Below are 21,879 nucleotides of genomic sequence, written 5' to 3'. Positions count from 1 at the left end.
TACTGTACAGCCTTGGTGAGTTGTAGACTATACCATCTAGTGTGTGTAAGTACACTCTGAGATCTTCACACGATGACAAAATCTCCTAATGATGAATTTTCTCAAAAGTATCCCTGTTATTCAGCGATGCATAACTCTGTGTGTGTGTGTGTGTGTGTGTGTGTGTATGTGTGTGTGTGTGTTTATATATTCTGGAAGTAACACAGTTGTTACTGCCACAGCTAGAGAGCTTTTGTGTACCCTGTTTGATTGATGAGGTTGATGGTGTATTACACGCATTTGACAGGTGGGGAAGCTGAGCCTCCATGGGTTGAAGTGACTTGCCCAAGGCAGGTCTGCAATGTGGCGGGCTTCCTACTTCTTTTGCACTTCCTCTTTCTCCTTCCCACTCTCTCTAGGACCCGATCCCGTGTCTGCTGTGCTGGAACCTCAGTTTTGCATGGGGTGGGGCCAGGGAGCAGCAGCCTGCTCTGCTGCCCACACTGCCTTTTTCTGGGTACTTCTCTCAAGCTTCGGTTTGCCTTGGAAAGTTCCTAGTGTTTCAGATTGCTGGGATGTCTGTCTCACTTTGTGTCTTGAATCGCAGCTAAACAACCCTGAGATGGTGGAGGGCCTCGTCCTTATCAACGTGAACCCTTGTGCGGAAGGCTGGATGGACTGGGCCGCCTCCAAGGTGAGGTGGGGGCCTGTCAGGCAGGCGGAGTCCCTGCAGGCAGAGGGACAGGTGCACACAGCCTCTGGCTGGCGGAGCCCTGGAGCTACGAGCTCTCTCTTTACCCACTCCTCCGCTACCCTCTACTGCCCACTCCAGTTCCCTCTGCTTTGCTTAGAATAGTACACATGACCTCAGCCGTTTGCCATTCAGAAGACTTAAATACCACCAAGCTGTCTAAGCCAGGGAAAGCACTGGGATGCAGGTCCCTGAGCCAGCTTGGATAAGCATTGCTTGGGTTAATGAGTATTGGCTGGGTACCTAACTTGTGCCAGGCTTTGGTCAAGATGCTGAGCATCTTGAAGAACAAAACTTCTTGAGATGAACAAGACAAAAGCCTCTAATCTTAGGAATTCATTCACATATTATTAAAAAAAAAATGTATATTTAGTGTGCCACAAAATTTTATGATAATAATTAGCTAATGTAGATTGAGAGTTTACCATGTGCTAGTTTCATTCTACATTGCTATGTGTGCATTACCGCAGTTAATCTTCATAGTAACTCTAGGAGGTGAGAATTTTTATCACCGTTTCAGAAGTGAGGACTCGGTGTGGCTAAGGGGATTGTCCAGGGCCACATAAAGCTAGGCAGTAGGCCGGGCGCGGTGGCTCAAGCCTGTAATCCCAGCACTTTGGGAGGCCGAGACGGGCAGATCATGAGGTCAGGAGATCGAGACCATCCTGGCTAACACGGTGAAACCCCATCTCTACTAAAAATACAAAAAAACTAGCCGGGCGTGGTGGCGGCGCCTGTAGTCCCAGCTACTCAGGAGGCTGAGGCAGGAGAATGGCGTGAACCCGGGAGGCGGAGCTTGCAGCGAGCTGAGATCCGGCCACTGCACTCCAGCCTGGGCCACACAGCGAGACTCCATCTCAAAAAAAAAAAAAAAAAAAAGGCTAGGCAGTAGAATGGGGACTGGATGCAGCTTGCTTTGACTTCGTGGTTCGTGGATCTGACCATCCTTGCCCCTGGGGCTCCTGTCCGGGGTGGGAGACAGGCAGGCCTGGCCAGCAGGTTGGGCTGCCTGGAGGAAAAGGGGCCTGTGCTGTCTTGGGAAGCTGTGCCCTGGCTGGTGTCCTAAGGTTCCTTGTTTATCTTTTAAAAATTGTCATTGTGGTGTTTATTTTTGGTTTTTTGCCCTGTAAAGGCCTCAGTGTTTGCCGAGGAGATGGGCAGGTCATTCCAGTTGAAATAGGACAAAGCTGAAGTGATCTCAGCTTTTCATTTTGCAAGTGCAGTTTTGCCAAATTTTGGGTGGCTGCCAGGGACTGAGGGTTTGAAGGGGCCGTGCCTCTTGCTCCATCCCCCGCCCTGTCCTAGCCACTGTGATTTTGTGTTTGTTCTTTGAACATTCCTCCAGAATGCAGGACCCCTTCCCTCCTGCCTGTATGACATTCAGGAGTGGAACACGCTTCTGTTTTTCATTTGATTTTCCAGCAAAGGAAGTGACATTCCAGTCCACCCGCTGTGCTTCATGATCCCTGTTCTGAGCCAGACTCGAAGGTCTGGCGATGTCGACCACTGGCTAATGTGAAGCCTGGGGAAGGTCTGCAGGGCTTTAATAGCTGTAGTATTCCCTTCCTTTTCAACCCCAGCCTTCTGAGTACCAGGCATTGGTATTAGACACTGTGATATGTGCAGTTACTTCTTGCACTCCTCACCTTGCCTTGTGGCCTTGAAGTTCCTGGCACTCCCATTTCCAGATTAGAAGTCTGAGACCCAGAGGTATGCAGACTGCCCGGTGCCACACAGCTGGGCTGTGGCAGGCAAGGGCCAGCCAAAGACCCTTAGGTCTAGAGCTTCTCTGCTACTTATTTTTGCCCAATGCTTTGATCAGCACACATTTATGGAGCTCCTGCTGTATCCTACCATTTATAGAGCTGCTGCAAACCTAGTCACTGGGGAGAGGTAGGAAAAAGAAGATTGTCAGTGTCTTTGGTAATGTCAGTATACTTAGAAAGGGGAAACTGGCTTGGAGATGAGAGAGAGGGACAGTTGGGAGCCAAGCATATCCGGGGGCGTAGACGGGGGAGTTCAGTGTGTTTTTAGAAGAGGTGAATGGACGGCCCTCTTTGCTGAAGACTTGGTGAATGTTTTGAGCAGGGTAAGCTAGCAGTAGCTGGATCTTTATTCAGCGCTCATTTGCTGTGGATTTCTTGTGCATGGGCCTCTGAAAATAAGGAATTGGATATAGTCCCAGGCCCTGCATGTGGGGGGTCAGGTCCAGGAGGGAACTGGAGACAGGAACTGAGTTTATCACGGGGATGTCCTTGAGGTCTGCATGCAGAGGGGAGTCTGGCAATGCCACTGTCCCCCCAGGGAAGTGGGGTTTTGCTGACTTTGTTCACTACTGTTAGCTCCTGGTTTCTAATCCACCCACTTTACTCCTCCCTAGATCTCCGGATGGACCCAAGCCCTGCCAGACATGGTGGTGTCCCACCTCTTTGGGAAGGTGAGTTGTGTGGCCTGGCATTCTGCTGTTCCTGCTGAGCAATGCATTGTGTGGTGCTCAGCACCGGGCCCCATGTGGGGGTGGAGAGAACAAGACACAATCGACTGGGGGCCGCCGAGCTGGTGCTCGTGAGATAATGTGACATTATTCATTCATAAGCAACAAGTCATTCATTCTCTCTCTTTTTATATGTGTCTTTTAAAAACGGCTGATTGAAGTACATTAACTGCACATATTTAAAGGGCAGAATTTGCTAAATTTGACATGTATATACATTTGTAAAACCATCACTGTCATCAGAATAACGTCTCCATCACCCCAAGAGTTTCCTTGTGTCCCTTGATAATCCTCTTCTCCCTCCTCCTCAGGCAACTTGGTTCTGCATTGGCCCTTATAGATTGCTTTGCAATTCCTAGATTTTTATATAAATGGCATTATATAGTATGTACTCTTTTTTTTTTTGGTCTGGCTTCTTTCACTCAGCGTAACCATTTTGAGATTTGTCCATGTTAATGAGTGGATCAATAGTTTATTCCTAGTCTGGGTGCAGTGCTCATTCCTGTCATCCCAGCACTTTGGGGGGCCATGGCAGGAGGATTGCTTGAGCACAGGAGTTCAAGACCAGCCTGGGCAACATAGCGACACCTTGTCTCTACAAAAAAATTAAAAATTGGCCAGACATGGTGGTGCATGCCTATAGTCCTAGCTGCTTGGGAGGCTGAGGCAGGAGGAGTGCTTGAGTCCAGGAGTTTGAGGTTACAGTGAGCAGTGAGCTATGATTGCCCCCTGTATTCTGCCTAGGCGACAGAGAGACCGTGTCTCTTAAAAAACAGTGCATTCCTTTTTAGTGCTGAGAAGTATATTCCCTTTTATGTATGTGCAACAGTTTGTTTTTCCATTCACCTGTTGATAGACCTTTGGGTTGTTTCCAGTTCTGGGCTGTTCTAAATCTGGTCTATAGCAAACGCGTCCGTGGAGTTAGCTGTGTGCTGGACTCAGTCCTAAGAGCTTCACAAGTATTAGCTATAGGACTAGGATTCCACCCAGATGCTCTGTGACCTGTGTGATAAATTCTGTTGTCATTCCCAGTTTATGGAAGAGGAAACAGACCAGAGAGGTTGAGTGACTTGTGTAGGGTCTCTGCCGGGGAGAGGTGGGGCCAGTGTTTGTGTCTATGAATCTGGCTTCATTCTGGCAACCACAGCAGGATGGCGGCTGCCTGCGCTGCTGCCTGGCTCTTAGATGAGCTGCTCTTCTGCAGAGTCACGCCACTGAGGGGGCCCCTCGCAGCATGCTAGAAGTGAGCGGTCGTCATCTTATCAGCCCAGCCTACCTGGCCCCAGACATTGGTTTTGTGTCTCTAGCTGGGGCCAGCTGTCCTCGGGAAGCGTATGCCATGGGCTCGGTTTCAAGCCCCGGGTCTGGAAAACCCCTTGGTTGCCTGAAATTGCAGTGACCTGATTTGCTTATATACCAGTGTCTGCTTCTGAGCTAACGTGTGACCATCTGACACTCTCATGAGTCCTGGGGAAACAGGTCCCCACTCTGGAGTTGGCGAGTGTGTGAGGGAAACAGAGGCCCCACTCTGGAGTTGGCGAGCGTACAAGGGAAACAGAGGCCCCACTCTGGAGTTGGCGAGCGTACAAGGGAAACAGAGGCCCCACTCTGGAGTTGGCGAGCGTACTAGGGAACAGAGGCCGCACTCTGGAGTTGGCGAGTGTACTGGGGAACAGAGGCCGCACTCTGGAGTTGGCGAGTGTATGAGGGAAACAGAGGCCCCACTCTGGAGTTGACGAGTGTTTGAGGGGAACAGAGGCCCCACTCTGGAGTTGGCGAGTGTACGAGGGGAACAGAGGCCCCACTCTGGAGTTGGCGAGTGTACGAGGGAAACAGAGGCCCCACTCTGGAGTTGGCGAGCGTACTAGGGAACAGAGGCTGCACTCTGGAGTTGGCGAGTGTACCGGGGAACAGAGGCTGCACTCTGGAGTTGGCGAGTGTACCGGGGAACAGAGGCTGCACTCTGGAGTTGGCGAGTGTACCGGGGAACAGAGGCTGCACTCTGGAGTTGGCGGGTACAACTGCTGGGTTTGCCCGTTGTGTTGGTTTCCTGTGGCTTCTGTAACAAATTACCACAAACAGGATGGCTTAGAACAATGAAAGTGGGCTGAGTGCGGTGGCTCACGTCTATAATCCCAGCATTTTGGGAGGCCGAGGCGAGTGGATCACCTGAGGTCAGGAGTTCGAAATGAGCCTGCCCAACATGGTGAAACCCTGTCTCTACTAAAAATACAAAATTAACAGGGTGTAGTGGGCACCTGTAATCTCAGCTACTCGGGAGGCTGAGATAGGAGAATCACTTGAACCTGGGAGGCAGAGGCTGCAGTGGCTGAGATTGCACCATTGCACTCCAGCCTGGGTGAGACAGAGGGAGACTCTGTCTCAAAACACACACACACACACACACACACACACACACACACACGAAAAACAAAAGTGTATTCTCTCACAGCTCTGAGTCTAGAACTCTGGCATCAAGTGCTGGCGGGGCCGCCCCTCTGCCACAGGCTCTAGGGGAAATTCGTCCTGGCTTCTTACTGCTCCAGGCTGTTCTCAGCATTCCTTGGCTAGTGGCTGCTCAGGCCGCTCTGTGCCTCTGTCTTCACATGGTCTTCTCCTCTGTGTCTATTTCAATTCTCCCTCTCCTTCCTCTTTTAAGGATACTTTCCAATGGACTTCATCCCAGCTCATGTAATCCAGGATGATCTCATATCAAGATCCTTAATTAATTATACCTGCAAAAAATTTTCCCAGCAAGTTTGCATTCCCAAGTTCAAGAGATTTGACATGGACATATCTTCTGAGGGCCACTGCTTAGCCCACCAGAGTCCTCTTTCCCCTTTTATGATTCATTCCACAGTGCGTGTGATACATTTTCCCTGTCCTGAGTGTGTAATCTGAAACTGATAGGAATTGGGGAAAAATTCACAGCCACTGTTTCTGTTTCACTGGAGAAGGGATGTCACACATAGCGTTGAGCATCTGATCTGATTGTACCCCAAGTTATTTGGAGACTGGTTGGTCTGGCCATAATGTCTAAGGGTGCCCCTAGATCACTACAGTTGGTTTTGATCTGAAATCCCAGCATCATTCCTGACTATCTTTTCCAGAGTTTGCTCTTAGTAGCCAGTTGACCTCCTTGCTCCCCAAATGATCCTGGGCTGTTGGACGCAGCTCAAGCTTGACACTGGCTTTCTTTGGCCCCCAACTCCAACTTCTCATCAGGTTGCCACTGGTCACATCAGACCCCTGTGTGAAACCTCCAGTGTCTGCCCTCGTACAAATGAGAAACAGAGCAAACAAGTTGTTGGTCACAAATAACATTCAAAAAGCACCCAGAGACGGGAGGCTGAGGCCGACTTCCCCAAGGCTCTGGTTGGCCATGGTGGGAGTTGCAGTTGCCCTTCTTTTCAGCAACTTCCTGTTGCGTGAGTTGGTTTTGCTTTTGAAGCATGAAAAACTTCTTTTCAACTCTTTCTGTTGGAAAATAATTACTAACATTTGCATCCAATTGTTACTGTTGGTAGAGGTGAGAACACAACCTCCATTAAGTCCTATAACCTAGTGAAGTGTAGGCAACATTCTCTCTCTTCCCTTTATTTTTTTAGAGAGACATGAGGCTCAGAAAGGTTAAAAGATTTGCCCACGAACAGGGCAGTGATGAAGCTAAGTTCTAGATCCAGGGTGTCTGACTTCAGATTGAAACTCCCTAATTAATGGGTTTGGAAGGGTGGGGTGTGGCCTTTCCAGGATGGGGTGTCTTTCCTGCTCCCAGCGGACAGTGAAAGCACTGTCTGCACCCGGGTGGATGTGCTGCTTTCCCAAACGGGTTTTTTTTTTTTTGATCCGTCGCTGTCTTGTGGATTAGGCATTATTATCTTTATTTTGTATCCAAATAACCTGGAGAACGAGAGAGTAGTGACCAGCCCAGGGCCACGGTGCAATGAGGACCATCTTCTCACCTCTCTAAATGCAGGAAGAAATGCACAGTAACGTGGAGGTGGTCCACACCTACCGCCAGCACATCGTGAATGACATGAACCCTGGCAACCTGCACCTGTTCATCAATGCCTACAACAGGTATCGGGATGTTGTTCAGCCACATCATTGCTATTTATGAGGTGTCTTCTGTAGTTCCGAAATATGGGGCAGGTGAGAGGGAGGGTATAAAATGAGTGGAAGAGGTAGGCTCTGAGTTTGAGCAAATAGATTCATAGGACAGGTGTCCCCAGGAGGACACCTGTCCTCTAAGCTGGTTCCTGGAGTTCAGCTTGTCTTGCAGGGATCTGAACAAACTCGCCACACCGCTGGGGGTGCAGATGTGAGAGGGACGCAGTCGCACACTCAGAGGGTTGAGCGTAAATGTGTGTGCCCACTGCTGACGTCCACAAAAGGCCAAATGTAAGAAGAGCTAAGTGAGAGAGCAGCAAAGCACTCCTGGAGGCTGGGAATAATCCAGGCAGGCTTCTGGGAGTTTGTCATTCCAAGGATAAGGAGGACCTGAACACGGCCTTTGCCTAAGGCGTGGCCCTCTCGACCAGCACTAGGTGCTTATCTGGAGCTCAGCTAGGGGAGGAGAGAGCTCAGGGCCAGTGGTGTCAGCCAGAGACTCTGTAATCTTCCAGAGAGCTCACTCAACCTGCTGAGCTGTCTCTGCCACGCTCCCAAAACAGGAGCTAGAAATAAGCCTCATAGTGTTTATCTCTGGTCAAATGTTAATAACGTGACTTCTTGACATGAACATTTGTAACAGAGCTTAGTATTTGCCTCCTTTTACAATCCTGCCCTCATCTCAGTGGTAACATCCTCACTGTGTGACTGAAGAAACGGAAGCCCGGCCGTGCGTTCACTTTGCAAACACTTCCTGAGAACTGGAGTGAGGCAGGCATTCGTCTGGGTGCTGGAGACACAGGAGACCAGCACAACCCACAGACTCCACACTCTTAACTTGCCTGCACAGATAGCACAGTAATGAACGGACCCCTCTCAAAATCCCACTCTGAAGGTCCTGGTAGTATTGTCATTTCCTGTTGAGGAAGCAAAGGCGCAGAGAGGTCCTGTGTTCTCCCCAAGGCCACACAGCTAGAAAGTGGCAGAGCATGATTTGGATCCTGCTTGTCTAAATCTAGGCTGTGAGCTGGGAAAGAGCTTCTCATGTTGGGAGCTGCAAGATAGCAGAAAGGGTGGGTGAGTGCATGCAGGGAGGGTGGTCGGCACTGGGCCGGGCCCGCACTGGGCCTCACACTAGTGCAGTGGGAAACCACCACAGGGTTTGAGACAGGGAATGGAAAGATGAGGCCTGAGTTTTAAAGAGATCATTTGGGTGCTTTATAGAGGACTCATGAGTTGGTGAGGCTGGGACTTAAGAGGCTGCGAGAACATTTGGGAGGTGGCCCCTCTGTCAGGTGGGGGCTCTGACTAGGGGGACAAGGAAGGCAGGGGCCCTCTGTGGTGGAAGACCTGACATCTACTCCTGGAAAAAAAAAGCCACACAAATATTTGTGACAAAATGAGGGGGACTCTGCTTGAATTGCATGGGTCCTGCTGTCCCTCTAACCAGGTCTGTGGACACCAAGAGGGTGTGGAGTGCTGAAAGCCACAGGACCTCTCGCAAGTTGGGGATGTGGGTGGTTTGCTGGAATGGCCGCTGGCAGGACCTCCTGGGCTTGGCTGGATGGGAGTGGGAGCTTTCTCCAGGGGAAGAGCGCTCATGCTAATGATGCATTTGTTTCCTGCAGCCGGCGTGACCTGGAGATTGAGCGACCAATGCCGGGAACCCACACAGTCACCCTGCAGTGAGTGGCTTTTCTCTCGCCCAGCACTTGCAGTCGGGGCTGCCGCCTGTAAATGTGGCCTTGCTGGCAAGGCCTTCTTTCTGAGTGTGGCAGGACGTTGTGTCAGTGAGACCTGGGTATATTCCACCCTGAGACTGGGTGTTACACAGTCTGACCTGGACTTCTCCCTGTGCTGGTGGCATCAGTTTCTAGGGTGTCTCCACGACATGGGCCTTTGATCTTGCAGAAAGATTGTTGATTGTACTTGGGACAGCATTTATTAAGCACCTACTACATCAATAACTGTGAGGCTTTGTTCCATGAAGCCTAGGGATGGATAGCACAGGGCCCAGTCTTACAGTGCTCTGTATGTCTAGGAGGAAAAAAAAGTCGTGGGCAGAACTAACTGGGTTTCCACCAGTAATGATGGTGTCTTTTTGTGGCTGAGTGTGCCACGTTCTGTGACACTTGGGAACCTGGCACGTCATTGCCTTTGTCCTTCATGCTGTTCTCGTTTTGGTCTTGATTACCAGCTAAGTCCTGCTCATCCATCCTTGAGGAGAAGATGCTTTAAAATAAAAGCACTGGGGCACAGAAGTTCCCTCGCTGAAATTCATACTAAGTTGTAAAGGACTAGTAACCAATTTTATCCTAAGATCAAAGGAGACGGAAGTAAAAGAGCAAAGGGTGTTGGGGAAACCAAAATGACATTGTTTTAGAATGCAGGCCCCGGCCTGACAGGCCTGGGAGTAGGACAATCTTTAAAGGAATCTTGTGCTAATTCTCCGCTCTGTCTCTGACCCCAGGTGCCCTGCTCTGTTGGTGGTTGGGGACAGCTCGCCTGCGGTGGATGCCGTGGTATGTAGAAATCACAGCTGGTTTCTGTGTTTAATTCAACAGGCAAAGTCTGGTTGACTTTGTTGAAGTGGCCCTGCCTGCCCCTTCTCTCCTCTGCCCCTTCAGGGCAGGTGATGTTTCTCTGAAATGCCATGTTGGCCTTTGGGCAGAGGGCCCGGCCACTAGTCTGTTTCCCTGGTGGCTGCTAGCCCTAGTTGCCTGGCAGTGTCTCCTCTCCCAGGTCCCCTCACCCTCCGATCTGTGTCCCATTGGCTTGTTTATATGGGCGTGGCTTCCTGGCCAGGAGACTCGCCTCTTATTTGGGAAGCAGATGGATCTTTCCAAACTGATTGGTGCCTGATGAGCTGGCAGGTGAGAGAGGCACTGGGAGGCAGGGCTTAGCAAAGCTTCCTGACTCCTTTCACCCCTTAACTCCCACCTGCAACTTTGTGGCAGCAAAGAGAGGACTCTACCTTTCAGACAACCCCACAGCTGGGGAGATGGAAGACTTAGGGGCTATGGATCAGAGTCCTGCAGTACTGCCAGACCTTGTGCAGTGATCTTCAGAGTGACACTTGCAAATGTTCATGTAGTAAATACTTGGCATGCCTTAACGAACCATGAATTTCTTATGGGCTGACCAACTGGAGATAATCATGGGATACATCAATAGAGATACACTGTTCAGATCAAGGGAGGTGATAGTTTTACTTTAGGCATTTTGAACATCATGGGTTACATGTGTGTATTCTTCCCAATTCTGAATGCCCCTTTCGAGAGGGTCACTGACAAAATGAAGAGAGAAACCAGCCTGGTCAGCGTGGTTTTACATGAAGAATAGTTGTTAGATCTGGGAGTGTTAAAACTGTAGAATCTCTGGCAGCTGCTGGTTAAACAAGGATATTTATTTAGCAGATATTTCTGCAGTACTGTTTACATTTCAGCTAATCTTCATAACAACCCTTTGAAAAAAGATATTATCTCCATTTTATTGATGAGGAAACTGAGGCCCAAAGAAGTTAAATAACTTATCCAAGTTGTCTCAGCTGGTAATGGCAAGGCTTGGATTGAAAGCCACATCTGCTGAATCCCAAACCCCACATACTTTTTTCTTTGCCAGCAGAAATGCTGGAGTTTCTGGTGACGGCGGCAGAGTGGCAGGGAAGGGGATGATGTTTTGACTTTGGCTTCACGTAAAGAATGAACAGATTTCCTCCCTCTTGTGCAGGTGGAGTGCAACTCGAAATTGGACCCCACAAAGACCACTCTCCTCAAGGTACAGGCAAAACAACGGGGGTTTGTGTTTGTTATTTCTTAGAAACTCACGTTTTCTGCAATATTGAGTTAGGCTTGAAAAAGGCAAGGCACACAATCAGAAACCATAGAGTGAATGATTTAATCTATCTGTTTATGAACATGTTGGGTGCCGACTGGCGATCTGAGGCTGCAAAGATGAGGGATCTTTCTGTGGGACTGCAGGAATCAACAGGCTGCTGGTCTGAGGGTTTTGGGGATAGAGAGACCAGGGATGACTTGGCAGGGGCCCTCCATAGGCTGGGGCCGGGACAGTCCTCCAAGAGGGGCTCTGCTTGTCACAATAGGAGGAGACGTCTCCCACGGCCAGGGAAGGTCAGGACTTTCTCCAGCAAGTTCATCTGAGCACATGGTGTGCTAGCTCGCTCGCAGCTGGATTTGAGGGTCTGTAGCAACCTCCACCAGTCCCTTGGCAGTTATGACTGATTGCACAATGCAAACCACCGGCTGTTTGTGGCAGCCTCGCCCGGAGATGCAGCACAAGAGTGGGAACCTTTCAGAGGGGCCTCTCGGCCCGGGTGCACCCCTGCAGGGGCAGGTGGCCAGGAGGGACCTGGGTGGAGATGAGGCGGCTCCCTTGCACTGGGGGAAGGACAAGGAAGTGGCATCTGTAGGTCACCGTGCCCTCAACTTCCCCCATAGAAGTAGAATGCCTTTGAAAGGCATGTGGGGGGTGTCCGATACTTATTGAGTGGGAGGCTGTTTTCCTGTATTGGGCTCTTTACATAGATTTTCTTTCAAGATTCCCTCAGAAGGAAATTGCAAGATTAGAAGCTGCTGGGCGTCAAGCTTGCATAATGCCGCACTTTGAGGGCGGCTGTCACAAGTATCGCAAAATGGGTGGCTTAAAGCAACAGATACTTATTCCCTTTTAGTTCTGGAAGCTGAAAGTCTGAAATCAGGGTGTGGGCAAGGCCGTGCTCCCTCCACGCTGGGGGAGGATGCTGCCTGCCTCTTCCAGCTTCTGGTGGCTGCTGGCCACACGTGGTGCACCTTAGCTGGTAGATGCATTGCTCTAGTCTCTGCCTCCGTCCTCACTCAGCACTCCCTACTGTATCACTGCGTCTGTGTCCAAACTTCCTTCTTCTTTTAATAACCTCAGCCATTAGATTTAGGGTCCACTCTAATCCAATATGACCTCATCTTAACTTGATTGTACCTGCAAATACACTATTTCCAAGTATGGCCACATGGATAGGTACTGGGGTTAGGACTTAGATATGTCTATCTGGGGGACACAATTCAACCACAACCTACAGCAAAGGGTGGGTGGCCTGACTGAGGTCCTGTGGCCGATTTGATGGTAGATCCAGAAACAGAACTCACTCAGGCCTGATTCTGGAGACTTCCACAGCACCAGCCTAATGCGCTGAGTGCCCCGCCTGGAGGGAACGTTTGGGCATCCTGTCCCTGCGTGCTGGGTGAGCTGAGGACTGCCCCAGGGCAGTGTCGCTTTGTGGCTAGTGTTGGGTGTCCAGACTTGAGGCGCCCTGGGCTGTAGGATGCCCATAGCCTCACCACTCCCACGAACTCCTCCAGCCCCATTTCACCCCAGGCCACCCTCCCCACAGCCTCCCCCTGCTCCCTTGCCATCAGCTCTGCTCACGTCCAGTCTGGCTGCACGCTCTCAGAGGCTGCAGTGGCCTCTTGAGGTTCGGTGATTTCACAGGGACTTTGAACATCCAGCATTTAGGAAGGGTACCAGTCAGGAGCTGAATCCGGCCCGAAGACCCAAATTCAGCCACTTCCTTTTGAGGGAACAAAGGGAATATATAAAAAGGGCCTTTTTTATCAAACCCTTTCGAGTCAGACAGATCCTGGCCTGGAACCTTGCGAGTTCCTTAAGCTCTTTCTGGCCCAGTTTCTGCCTGTAAAATGGGACAGCTGTACCTTCCATGGTTCTTGGGGAATGGAGTGAAATTATCTATAGGGCCTAGTGTAGTGCCTGGCATATAGGAAGCTGCAAGTGATAGTTGCCACGGGGACACCAGCAACCTTGCTTGGTGGGGCTGGAATGCTCCCTACCCACGGTCCACCCTGTTCCTCCTTTGTAAGGCAGGACAAGGCAGGGCAGGGCAGCGGGCAGATGGGCATCCTTTCAGAACAAACTTAGTGCAGATGGCCTTGGCTGTGGTGTTTGGCACTAACCAGCTTCCCTGTCTCCTAGATGGCGGACTGTGGCGGTCTCCCACAGATCTCCCAGGTGAGTGCCACCTTGGCTTTTGCATTACCCAGCTGTCGCCTCCCCCTGGGTGGAGTGCATGTGCCTCTGTGACACCTGTTCCCTCATTGCCTTGCTGTGACATCGGATGACAGTTTGTGGACTGTTGGGAAAAGGTGCTATATAGGAGGACTCTGATCCCCTAGGAGCCAACCCCTGTGGAGTGGGTGATACTGCGGTTCACAGAGGTTGGGGGATTTGCCAAGTAGACACACCTTAGTCATCATGGATCAGAATCTAGGTGTGTCTGCCCCAAAGACCACGGGCTTCTGCTGGAGTGAAGGGCCCCGAGAAGCTCCAGCCCAGAGCAGAGGGACATGGAGGAGATGAAGCCAAATTGTGCGTGTGTGTGTGTGTGCGCGCGTGCGCATGTGTGTTTGTGGGTGTGCATGTGTACACGTCTGTGTGCATGTGTAAATGTGTGTGCACATGTACAGATAAACACATTGATCAACATAGTGTGTTTGCTGCATAACCGATCCCTTCAATATCCTCTCCTATAAAGAATCTCACGAACCTGACAAGTAAACTTCTAATCTGTTGTCCTATAATTTTATATCCCGATAGTTTTGTGTTCTATCTTAAAATGAAGTAGAGTTTTCTGTCATCTTTTTGGTCCAAAACCTGCCCTGCCTCCTTTCTTCCTCCTTTTTCCCTTTCTCTACGTAAAATGAGAACAGATGTAACCCTGGTCATAATTAAAAGAATTTTCAGAGCTTCAGAGTTCAACTAGCACAGGCTTCGGGGACACCAGCGCAGGGAGGAGCAATTCCTGTCGTCCTTGTGCCCTTGCGGGTTGGGTGTATGTTTACACAGGGTTTTCCCATCCTCGATTAAATTAGGTCCTTGCAATAGTCCTCAGAGGTGGGAAGAGCAAGCATTTTATTCCAGTGTCACAGAAGAGGAAACTGAGGCCAAAAGTTGAGAGAGATTGCCCATGATTACTGGAGCTAAAACTGGGCCCAGGAATTCTCATTCCCAAGCCTGTGTTCTTGGTTCTCTTCATCATCTTGAACACAGGCGTCCCTGTTCCCTGCAGCCCTGACCTGCTTCTCTTGTCTCTTTCTTCCACTGTCACACAAATTCCAGAGGGCAATTTGAGCGTAGCCGCTCTTTTAAATGTCACTTGCCTCTTTGTGGAGTCCTGGCAGGAGTTGGTGGAGAGCAGGGAGGGGGTCAGCCCAGCCTCTACCAGTGCCCTCTCACTGCCTCAGGAGAGTAGGACCCAGGGCACAGGATAGAACAGTTGGAATTAACTGAAGAACAGATATGCCTTGCATGTATGCCCGTGATACTTGAGCATTCGCCTCCTAGTTTACATTAAATGAACTGAGAGAACTGGTAGAACTGGATGTGGTCTCAGCGTGCCATACACAGTTCACTTAAAGTAACCCAGTGAGTTGTTAATTAATTGGTTTGTCTACCCATCCGGTGAACCATCCAGCCATCATCCATTCATTCTTCTCCATATCCTTTCTTCCTTTTATTTGTCCTTCTTTTGTTCATATTTATCTTTTTTTCCTTCCTTCTGCCCACCAATTCTTTTTTTAATCCATCTTTCCTTCCTTCCTTCCTTCCTTCCTTCCTTCCTTCCTTCCTTCCTTCCTTTCCTTTCTTCTTCCCATCCATCCTTTTCTTTCCACCCATCTATCTATCCATCATCCCTTCTTTCAGCCAGCCTGCTATTGAGGTTGATAGTGACTTGCCTCAAGAATGAGTGTTTTGAGTTTGGAGAGCCCTGGGTTAATCTACGGGACCCACCACTTACTTATTGTGGGACCCTGAGTGGATTTACCTCTCCAAACCTGTTCAGCTATGAAATGTATCTGAGGTAGCACTGACCTCATAAGGGGTTATCAGGAGTAAATGATCAAATGCAGCAAAGCCCCTTGCACGGGGAGTGGCTCACGATGGCGATGCTGTTGTGTTCTACATGCTGGGTTAGACACGTTCCTTTGTGGAATGTAATCTCCCTGGAGACACACGGGAATAGCTGCGATACTCTGCCCTGTATTAGAGGTGAAGAAACTGGCTCAGACAGATCATGTAACTTGTCCAAGTTCCACAGCTGTGGGGTGAATGTCCCATCATTATCCCATAGTCTTCCTTTTACTTTTGTGTTTTGTCCCGTCAACATGTGATGGCTTTTGTCTGGAGCCAAGCTCTCAAATGAAGGTGACCACAGGCACACACCCCATGGCCTCGGGTGATCGGGTCCCCCAGCAACTGACTGCATTTTCTCTCCCTGTCTCTTGCAGCCAGCCAAGCTCGCTGAGGCCTTCAAGTACTTCGTGCAGGGCATGGGATACAGTGAGTATGGCGTTCCTCGTGTGCAGTGGGTCAGGGCGTGTGTCGGAATTGGAAGTGCTCTGTCCTGAGCCAGGCTTGGATGAGCAATTCTCTGTCCCCCTGGCCAGCTTCGGCTTTCTGGGGAGAAACATTTAGGTGTGTGGAGGGCGCGTGGCAGCCTGGAAGGTCTAGCCTCTCATTTATACCAGCGAGGCTCATTTTTCCTCCTTTGTTGAACAGAAGTTGCTTCACACCAGGGGCTTTGGGAGGTTTAGGATCAGGACTGTCCCTTTAAGCACCAAGACAGTGACAAACAGTGAAACAATAACAGTCTTTAAAATTTTGATCACAAGTTTTAAGAGACCATCACCTATAGTGATGATGAAGACGGTGTCAGTGATGAAAGATATACTAACACATTATTTTATCTCATTGAACTATCACAGTACTCCTTTGACATAGTCTTAGCCCATCTTATCAATGATGAAGCCGAGGCTTCGGGGATCTAAGCAGGGGGTAGAGGGCGGATCGGTGGAAGTTCTTTGAAGACCGCAAAGCTCTGTAGAAGTGGCTAACAAAGTTGCTTATATTCAAGGTGGAGCATGCCACATTCAAGTCATGAGCTTTGGGAAGTGGAGGATACATTGGAAGCATCATTCAGGGACTCGCTAATTCTTACTTTGCAGTTATAGTTTGTTAGGCACATACAGCCTGTTTTTCCAGAAGTGAACAGCAGCCAGTCGGTGCTGTGGGCTTGTCAGCCATAGTCCGGCCCTGACATGACTAGTGGCTCTTCTGACCCTACTGTTTTGGAACTATAATTTGTGTGTCCTTCCTTACTAGGAAGGTATTGAACTTGTGATCCCTTTTATCATTTCCTTAAACTGTTTGCCCATGTAGATAGTAAGAGTATGCTTGGTAAGCTGACTGCAGTCCTAGCATTGGCCTCAGCCATGATTAGCTCTAGCAAGGCAGGGCTGGCAGGTTTGATTTCCATGCCTCAGGCTCAGGCAGGATCCACATCCCCAGGTGCCCTCTTCCAACAGAAGCTATCTGCCAGTGGGGCTCCTGCCTTTCTAGCCTGCTTTCCCCGACAGAAGTTGCAGGCAAAGGCTGTCACTGGAGATAGCCATGGAGAGAGCCGTGGGGCAGCCCTGCTTTACCCTGCACAGTGTGAATTGTGACTCCTGTTTGTCTTGGCCCCACCAGGGTTTGGATTTCTGCTTTGAGAGTGTGTTCTGGAGAGAAAGGAAGTGAATGCTAGACCTCATCTTTCTCCCCAAATCAGCATCTATTTCCAGAAACCCAAAGCCTCCTGCAGGTCTTGGGGGGAATAAAACAGGAAGAGCTATGGTCTCAAAGGCATCAGCCAAAGAGAAGGAAAGGAACTGGCCACTGGCCTCCTGCACACTGCAGGGGGCTGGCTTAATGAACCCTTTGCACACCTGACATCAGTGCTTACTGTATCCTTCTCATCCTCCTCAGTAGAAATCCCAGATTTCTGAGAAGTAGGGGCTCAGAGAAGTATGTGAGCTGCGGATGTGGCATTGACCCCAATTCTTTCTGAATTCAAAACTAGCTCTTTAAGATAGTTCAGCAAGGATTAATTCTCTTTGGGAGTGCCTGCCATCAAAAGCCCCTGCCTGTGCCTATCAGGGAGATAACATAAGCCCTGCATGCTTGGTGTGGATCAGCTGCCCCTGTTGCTGATGGCTGTGACTGCTTGTGGCCTCCTAGCCATGATGCTTCAGGTGGGTGGGATAGTAGTTTCTTAAAGCTGACCTAACAAATCACAAACTGGGTGGCTGAAAACAGTAGAAATCCATTCTATCCATTCTCTCAAAGTTCAGGAGGCCTAAAGTCCGAAATCAAGCTGTGGGCAGGGCCTTGCTCCCTCCAACGGCACTATGGAAGAACCTTCCCTGGCTCTTCCTGGCTGCTGATGGCCCCAGCAATCCTCGGCTTTACGTGGCTTGTGGCTGCATTGCTCCAATCTCGGCCTCTGTCTTTGCGTGGACTTCTCCCCTGCGTGTCCCTGTGTGCTGTTTCTATAAGGGCATCACGGTCATTGGGTTTAGGGTTCCCTGTCAACCCAGCGTGGTTTCATCTCGAGATCCTTAACTAATTACAGATGCAAAGACCCTATTTCCAAATAAGATTCCTTTCTGAAGTTTCAGGTGGGTGTGAATCTTGCAGGACACTGTCCCATCCGGTACCGGTGGGCAGGATTGTTCCTCCTCATTTCACCCCATCAGCACGTGCCATGCGCAAGAACATTTGAGGTCTTGGAGAAGATCCCAAAGAATAGGCAGCACCCTTGTTAGCACCTGGGCTGACAGGCTTCTTTGGGAAAGAGAGATGACAATGAATAGCCCTGCCAGGAACTTGCCATGTGGCCCCTCTCCCTTTCCCCACCTGTGATGTGCAGAGCTGAGCCCGGCTGACCCCAGGTGTCCTCCCTGCTGCAGTGATCATGGACAGCATGGGGTCATGGGCGTACACACAGGTGCTGATCCCAGGGGTCGGTATTAACATCCCTTTACAGATGGGAACAGGGAGGCTCAGGGGGATACTCTCAAAATTACACAGCTTTTAAGAGGTGGCAGAATTGGGGTGCAGACCCAGATCTGGGTTCAAGTCACTCATGGTGTGAGTGCAGCAGTTCTTCCCCTCATCTGGGCCTCGCCGTCTCTCTCTCTGAGTGGACATGGAGAGGACGGGGGCCCAGCAGCTGGATGGCTGCAGGGATCAAGGCTTCTCTGGGGTTGGCATGTAGAAGGGCATGTGGCTGGTGGATGGGCATGCCTGGCTCCTCACCTGGCAGTCTCCTGCCCTCTAACTGGCTGTTTCTTGTTCCCCCTAGTGCCCTCGGCTAGCATGACCCGCCTGATGCGGTCCCGCACAGCCTCTGGTTCCAGCGTCACTTCTCTGGATGGCACCCGCAGCCGCTCCCACACTAGCGAGGGCACCCGCAGCCGCTCCCACACCAGCGAGGGCACCCGCAGCCGCTCCCACACCAGCGAGGGGGCCCACCTGGACATCACCCCCAACTCGGGTGCCGCCGGTAACAACGCCGGGCCCAAGTCCATGGAGGTCTCCTGCTAGGCGGCCTGCCCAGCCGCCACCCCCGGACTCTGATCTCTGTAGCGGCCCCCTCCTCCCCAGCCCCTTTACGCCCCCTGCCTGCCACACTGCGCCTAACTCGGTATTAATCCAAAGCTTATTTTGTAAGAGTGAGCTCTGGTGGAGACAAATGGGGTCCATTACGTGGGTGCCCTCTCCAAAGGCGGGGTGGCAGTGGACCAAAGGAAGGAAGCAAGCATCTCTGCATTCGCATCCTCTTCTATTAACCAGTGGTGAGTTGCCACTCTCCTCCCCTCCCTCAGAGACACCAAACTGCCAAAAACAAGACACGTAGCAGCGCACACTTCACAAAAGCCAAGCCTAGGCTGCCCTGAGCATCCTGGTTCAAACAGGTGCCTGGTCAGAAGGCCAGCCGCCCACTTCCCGTTTCCTCTTTAACTGAGGAGAAACTTATCCAGTTTCCGGAAACAAAATCCTTTTCTCATTTCGGGAGGCGGGTAATAGTGACGTGCAGGGACCTCTTTTAAACAGGCAAAACAGGAAGGGGGAAAAGGTGGGATTTATGTTGAGGCTAGAGGCATTTGGAACAACCAATCTATGTAGTTAACTTGAAGAAACAGATTTTTAAAGTTGGTGCATCTAGAAAGCTTTGAATGCAGAAGCAAACAAGCTTGATTTTTCTAGCATCCTCTTAATGTGCAGCAAAAGCAGGCAACAAAATCTCCTGGCTTTACAGACAAAAATGTTTCAGCAAACGTTGCGCATCATGGTTTTTGAAGGCTTTAGTTCTGCTTTCTGCCTCTTCTCCACAGCCCAACTTCCCACCCCTGATACGTGAGCGAGTGATGATTCTTGTTCAGGGAGAAGATCATTTAGATTTGTTTTGCATTCCTTGGAATGGAGGGAAACATTCCACAGCTGCCCTGGCTGTGATGAGTGTCCTTTCAGGGGCCGGGGTAGAAGCACTGGGGTGGGGGCGGAATTGGGGTTACTTGATGTAAGGGATTCCTTATGGTTGTGTTGGGATCCAGTGCAGTTGTGATTTCTGTGGATCCCAGCTTGGTTCCAGGGATTTTGTGTGATTGGGTTACATCCAGTTTTCAATCTTCGACAGCTGGGCTAGAACGTGAACTCAGTAGCTGAACCTACCTGACCGAGTCACGTTCTTAGATCCTCAGAACTCTTTACTCTTGTGGGGGTGGGGGTGGGAACTCATGTGGGGAGCGGTGGCTGAGAAAATGTAAGGATTCTGGAATACGCATTCCGTGGGACTTTCCTTCCCTCTTCTGCTTCCTCTTTTCCTGCTCCCTAACCTTTCGCCGAATGGGGCAGCACCACTGACGTTTCTGGGCGGCCAGCGAGGCTGCCAGGCTCCTGTACTACTGCCTTGTACTTTTCATTTTGGCTCACAGTGGATTTTCTCATAGGAAGTTTGGTCAGAGTGAATTGAACATTGTAAGTCAGCCGCTGGGGCCCGAGGATTTCTGGGACCCTGCGGTTGGGAGAAGGGAGTAGTCCAGCCTTCCAGGTGGCATGAGAGGCAATGACTCGTTACCTGCCGCCCATCACCTTGGAGGCCTTCCCTGGCCTTGCGCAGAAAAGTCGGGGATCGGGGCAAGAGAGGCTGAGTACAGATGGGAAACTATTGTGCACAAGTCTTTCCAGAGGAGTTTCTTAATGAGATATTTGTATTTATTTCCAGACCAATAAATTTGTAACTTTGCAGCGGCTTGTGTCTTTTTTCTGTCCCTGAGAGATTGTGTGTGTGAAACATTACAGTGCAGGGATGGCTGTTTCACTGGGGGGTTGTCCATCCTTGACACCTAGGGGGCCCCAGCCCCTCATCTCTGGAATTCTTTGCTTCAGAGCAGCACGTCCAGCAGAAATTTAAGTCAGCCGATATGTTACTTCTAATTTCCTGGTGGCCTCATTTTCAAAAGTGGAAAGAAGTGGATGAAATTAATTTTAATAATACATTTATCTCAAGATGTCTGAAATATTACCACTTCTATAAAAACTATTGAGCAGGTATTTTGCATTCCTTTTTCATTCTGGGAACTCTAGTGTGTCTTTCACACTCACGGCCCTTTCAGACCAGCCGCACCTCAAGTGACCAATAGCTTAGACAGCACAGTGATAAGAGGAGAAAACTTTTCAACCTATAATTTGAGGAAAACAGCTTTTCTATTTTTAACATTTATTTTTATTTTTTGAGACAATAGTCTCACTTTGTCACCCGGACTCAAGTGAAGTGGCACAATCTTGGTTCACTGCAACCTCCGCCTCCCAGGTTCAAGCAGTTCTGCTGCCTCAGCCTCCTGAGTAGCTGGGATTACAGGCATGCGCCACCATGCCCAGATAATTTATTTTTATTTTTATTTTTTCTTTTTGGTAGAGATGAGATTTTGCCGTGGCCAGGCTGGTCTTGAACTCCTGACCTCAAGGAATCCGTCCACCTAGGCCTCCCAGAGTGCTGGGATTACAGGTGTGAGTCACCGTACCCAGGCTACGTTTTGTTTGGATTACAAAAAAATGGATGTGGAAAGACCATTCCTTTTCTCATGCCCAGTGGCAACCATTGTAATGCTTGCTTTCTATTCTACATTTAAAAAAAGTTAAAAGACTTTAGTATAACCTCTTATTTTAACTATTTAAGATTAGTTTAAAATGTACAGACAGTTGCAAAGAATACAGCGAGTTGCCATATAGCCTGTACTCGGTGACCCCTGTCATTAATATCTGATGTTACTGCATACTTGTCACAACCAGGAGATGAGTTGGACGTTGCTGTTAACTAAGCCCTGAACCATAATTGAGAATTCACGGGGGTTCCCCTAATGTCCTCTCTCTGTCCAGGATCCCATCCAGGACACCCCATTACATTTTGTTGTCATGCTCAGCTTCCTCTGGCTTATAACAGTTTCTCAGATTTTCCTTTTTTTTTTTTTGCTTGAGACAGTTTCACTCTGTCGCCCAGACCAGAGTACAGTGGCGCGATCTCAGCTCACTGCAACTCCGCCTCCCAGGTTCAAGCAATTCTCCTACCTCAGCCTCCCAAGTAACTGGGATTACGGACACAGGCTGCCATGCCCAGCTAATTTTTTTGTATTTTCGTAGAGATGGGTTTTCACCGTGT

General features: G+C 49.9%; 1 protein-coding gene across 4 annotated transcripts in view; it reads left to right on the top strand.

Moving 5' to 3' along the window:
- The window catches only part of NDRG1 (N-myc downstream regulated 1), a 60,368-nt gene extending 39,900 nt beyond the window's left edge, over window positions 1-20,468 (top strand). For all 4 annotated transcript variants that reach the window (XM_025395282.1, XM_025395283.1, XM_025395280.1 and 1 more), the window contains 9 exons: window positions 587-673; window positions 3,111-3,167; window positions 7,201-7,304; window positions 8,963-9,019; window positions 9,805-9,856; window positions 11,064-11,111; window positions 13,317-13,352; window positions 15,629-15,680; window positions 18,523-20,468. In XM_025395282.1, the coding sequence (XP_025251067.1) occupies window positions 587-673; window positions 3,111-3,167; window positions 7,201-7,304; window positions 8,963-9,019; window positions 9,805-9,856; window positions 11,064-11,111; window positions 13,317-13,352; window positions 15,629-15,680; window positions 18,523-18,764 (735 nt within the window). In that variant the 3' untranslated portion in view covers window positions 18,765-20,468. The remainder of the gene's footprint in view (window positions 1-586; window positions 674-3,110; window positions 3,168-7,200; window positions 7,305-8,962; window positions 9,020-9,804; window positions 9,857-11,063; window positions 11,112-13,316; window positions 13,353-15,628; window positions 15,681-18,522) is intronic.
- Window positions 20,469-21,879: the final 1,411 nt, after the last annotated feature.

The sequence above is a fragment of the Theropithecus gelada genome, chromosome 8, assembly GCF_003255815.1.
Source record: "Theropithecus gelada isolate Dixy chromosome 8, Tgel_1.0, whole genome shotgun sequence".
Taxonomy (NCBI): domain Eukaryota; kingdom Metazoa; phylum Chordata; class Mammalia; order Primates; family Cercopithecidae; genus Theropithecus; species Theropithecus gelada.
The sequence above is the reverse complement of the archived record's forward strand: the minus strand, read 5'-3'. Positions and strand labels throughout refer to the sequence as shown.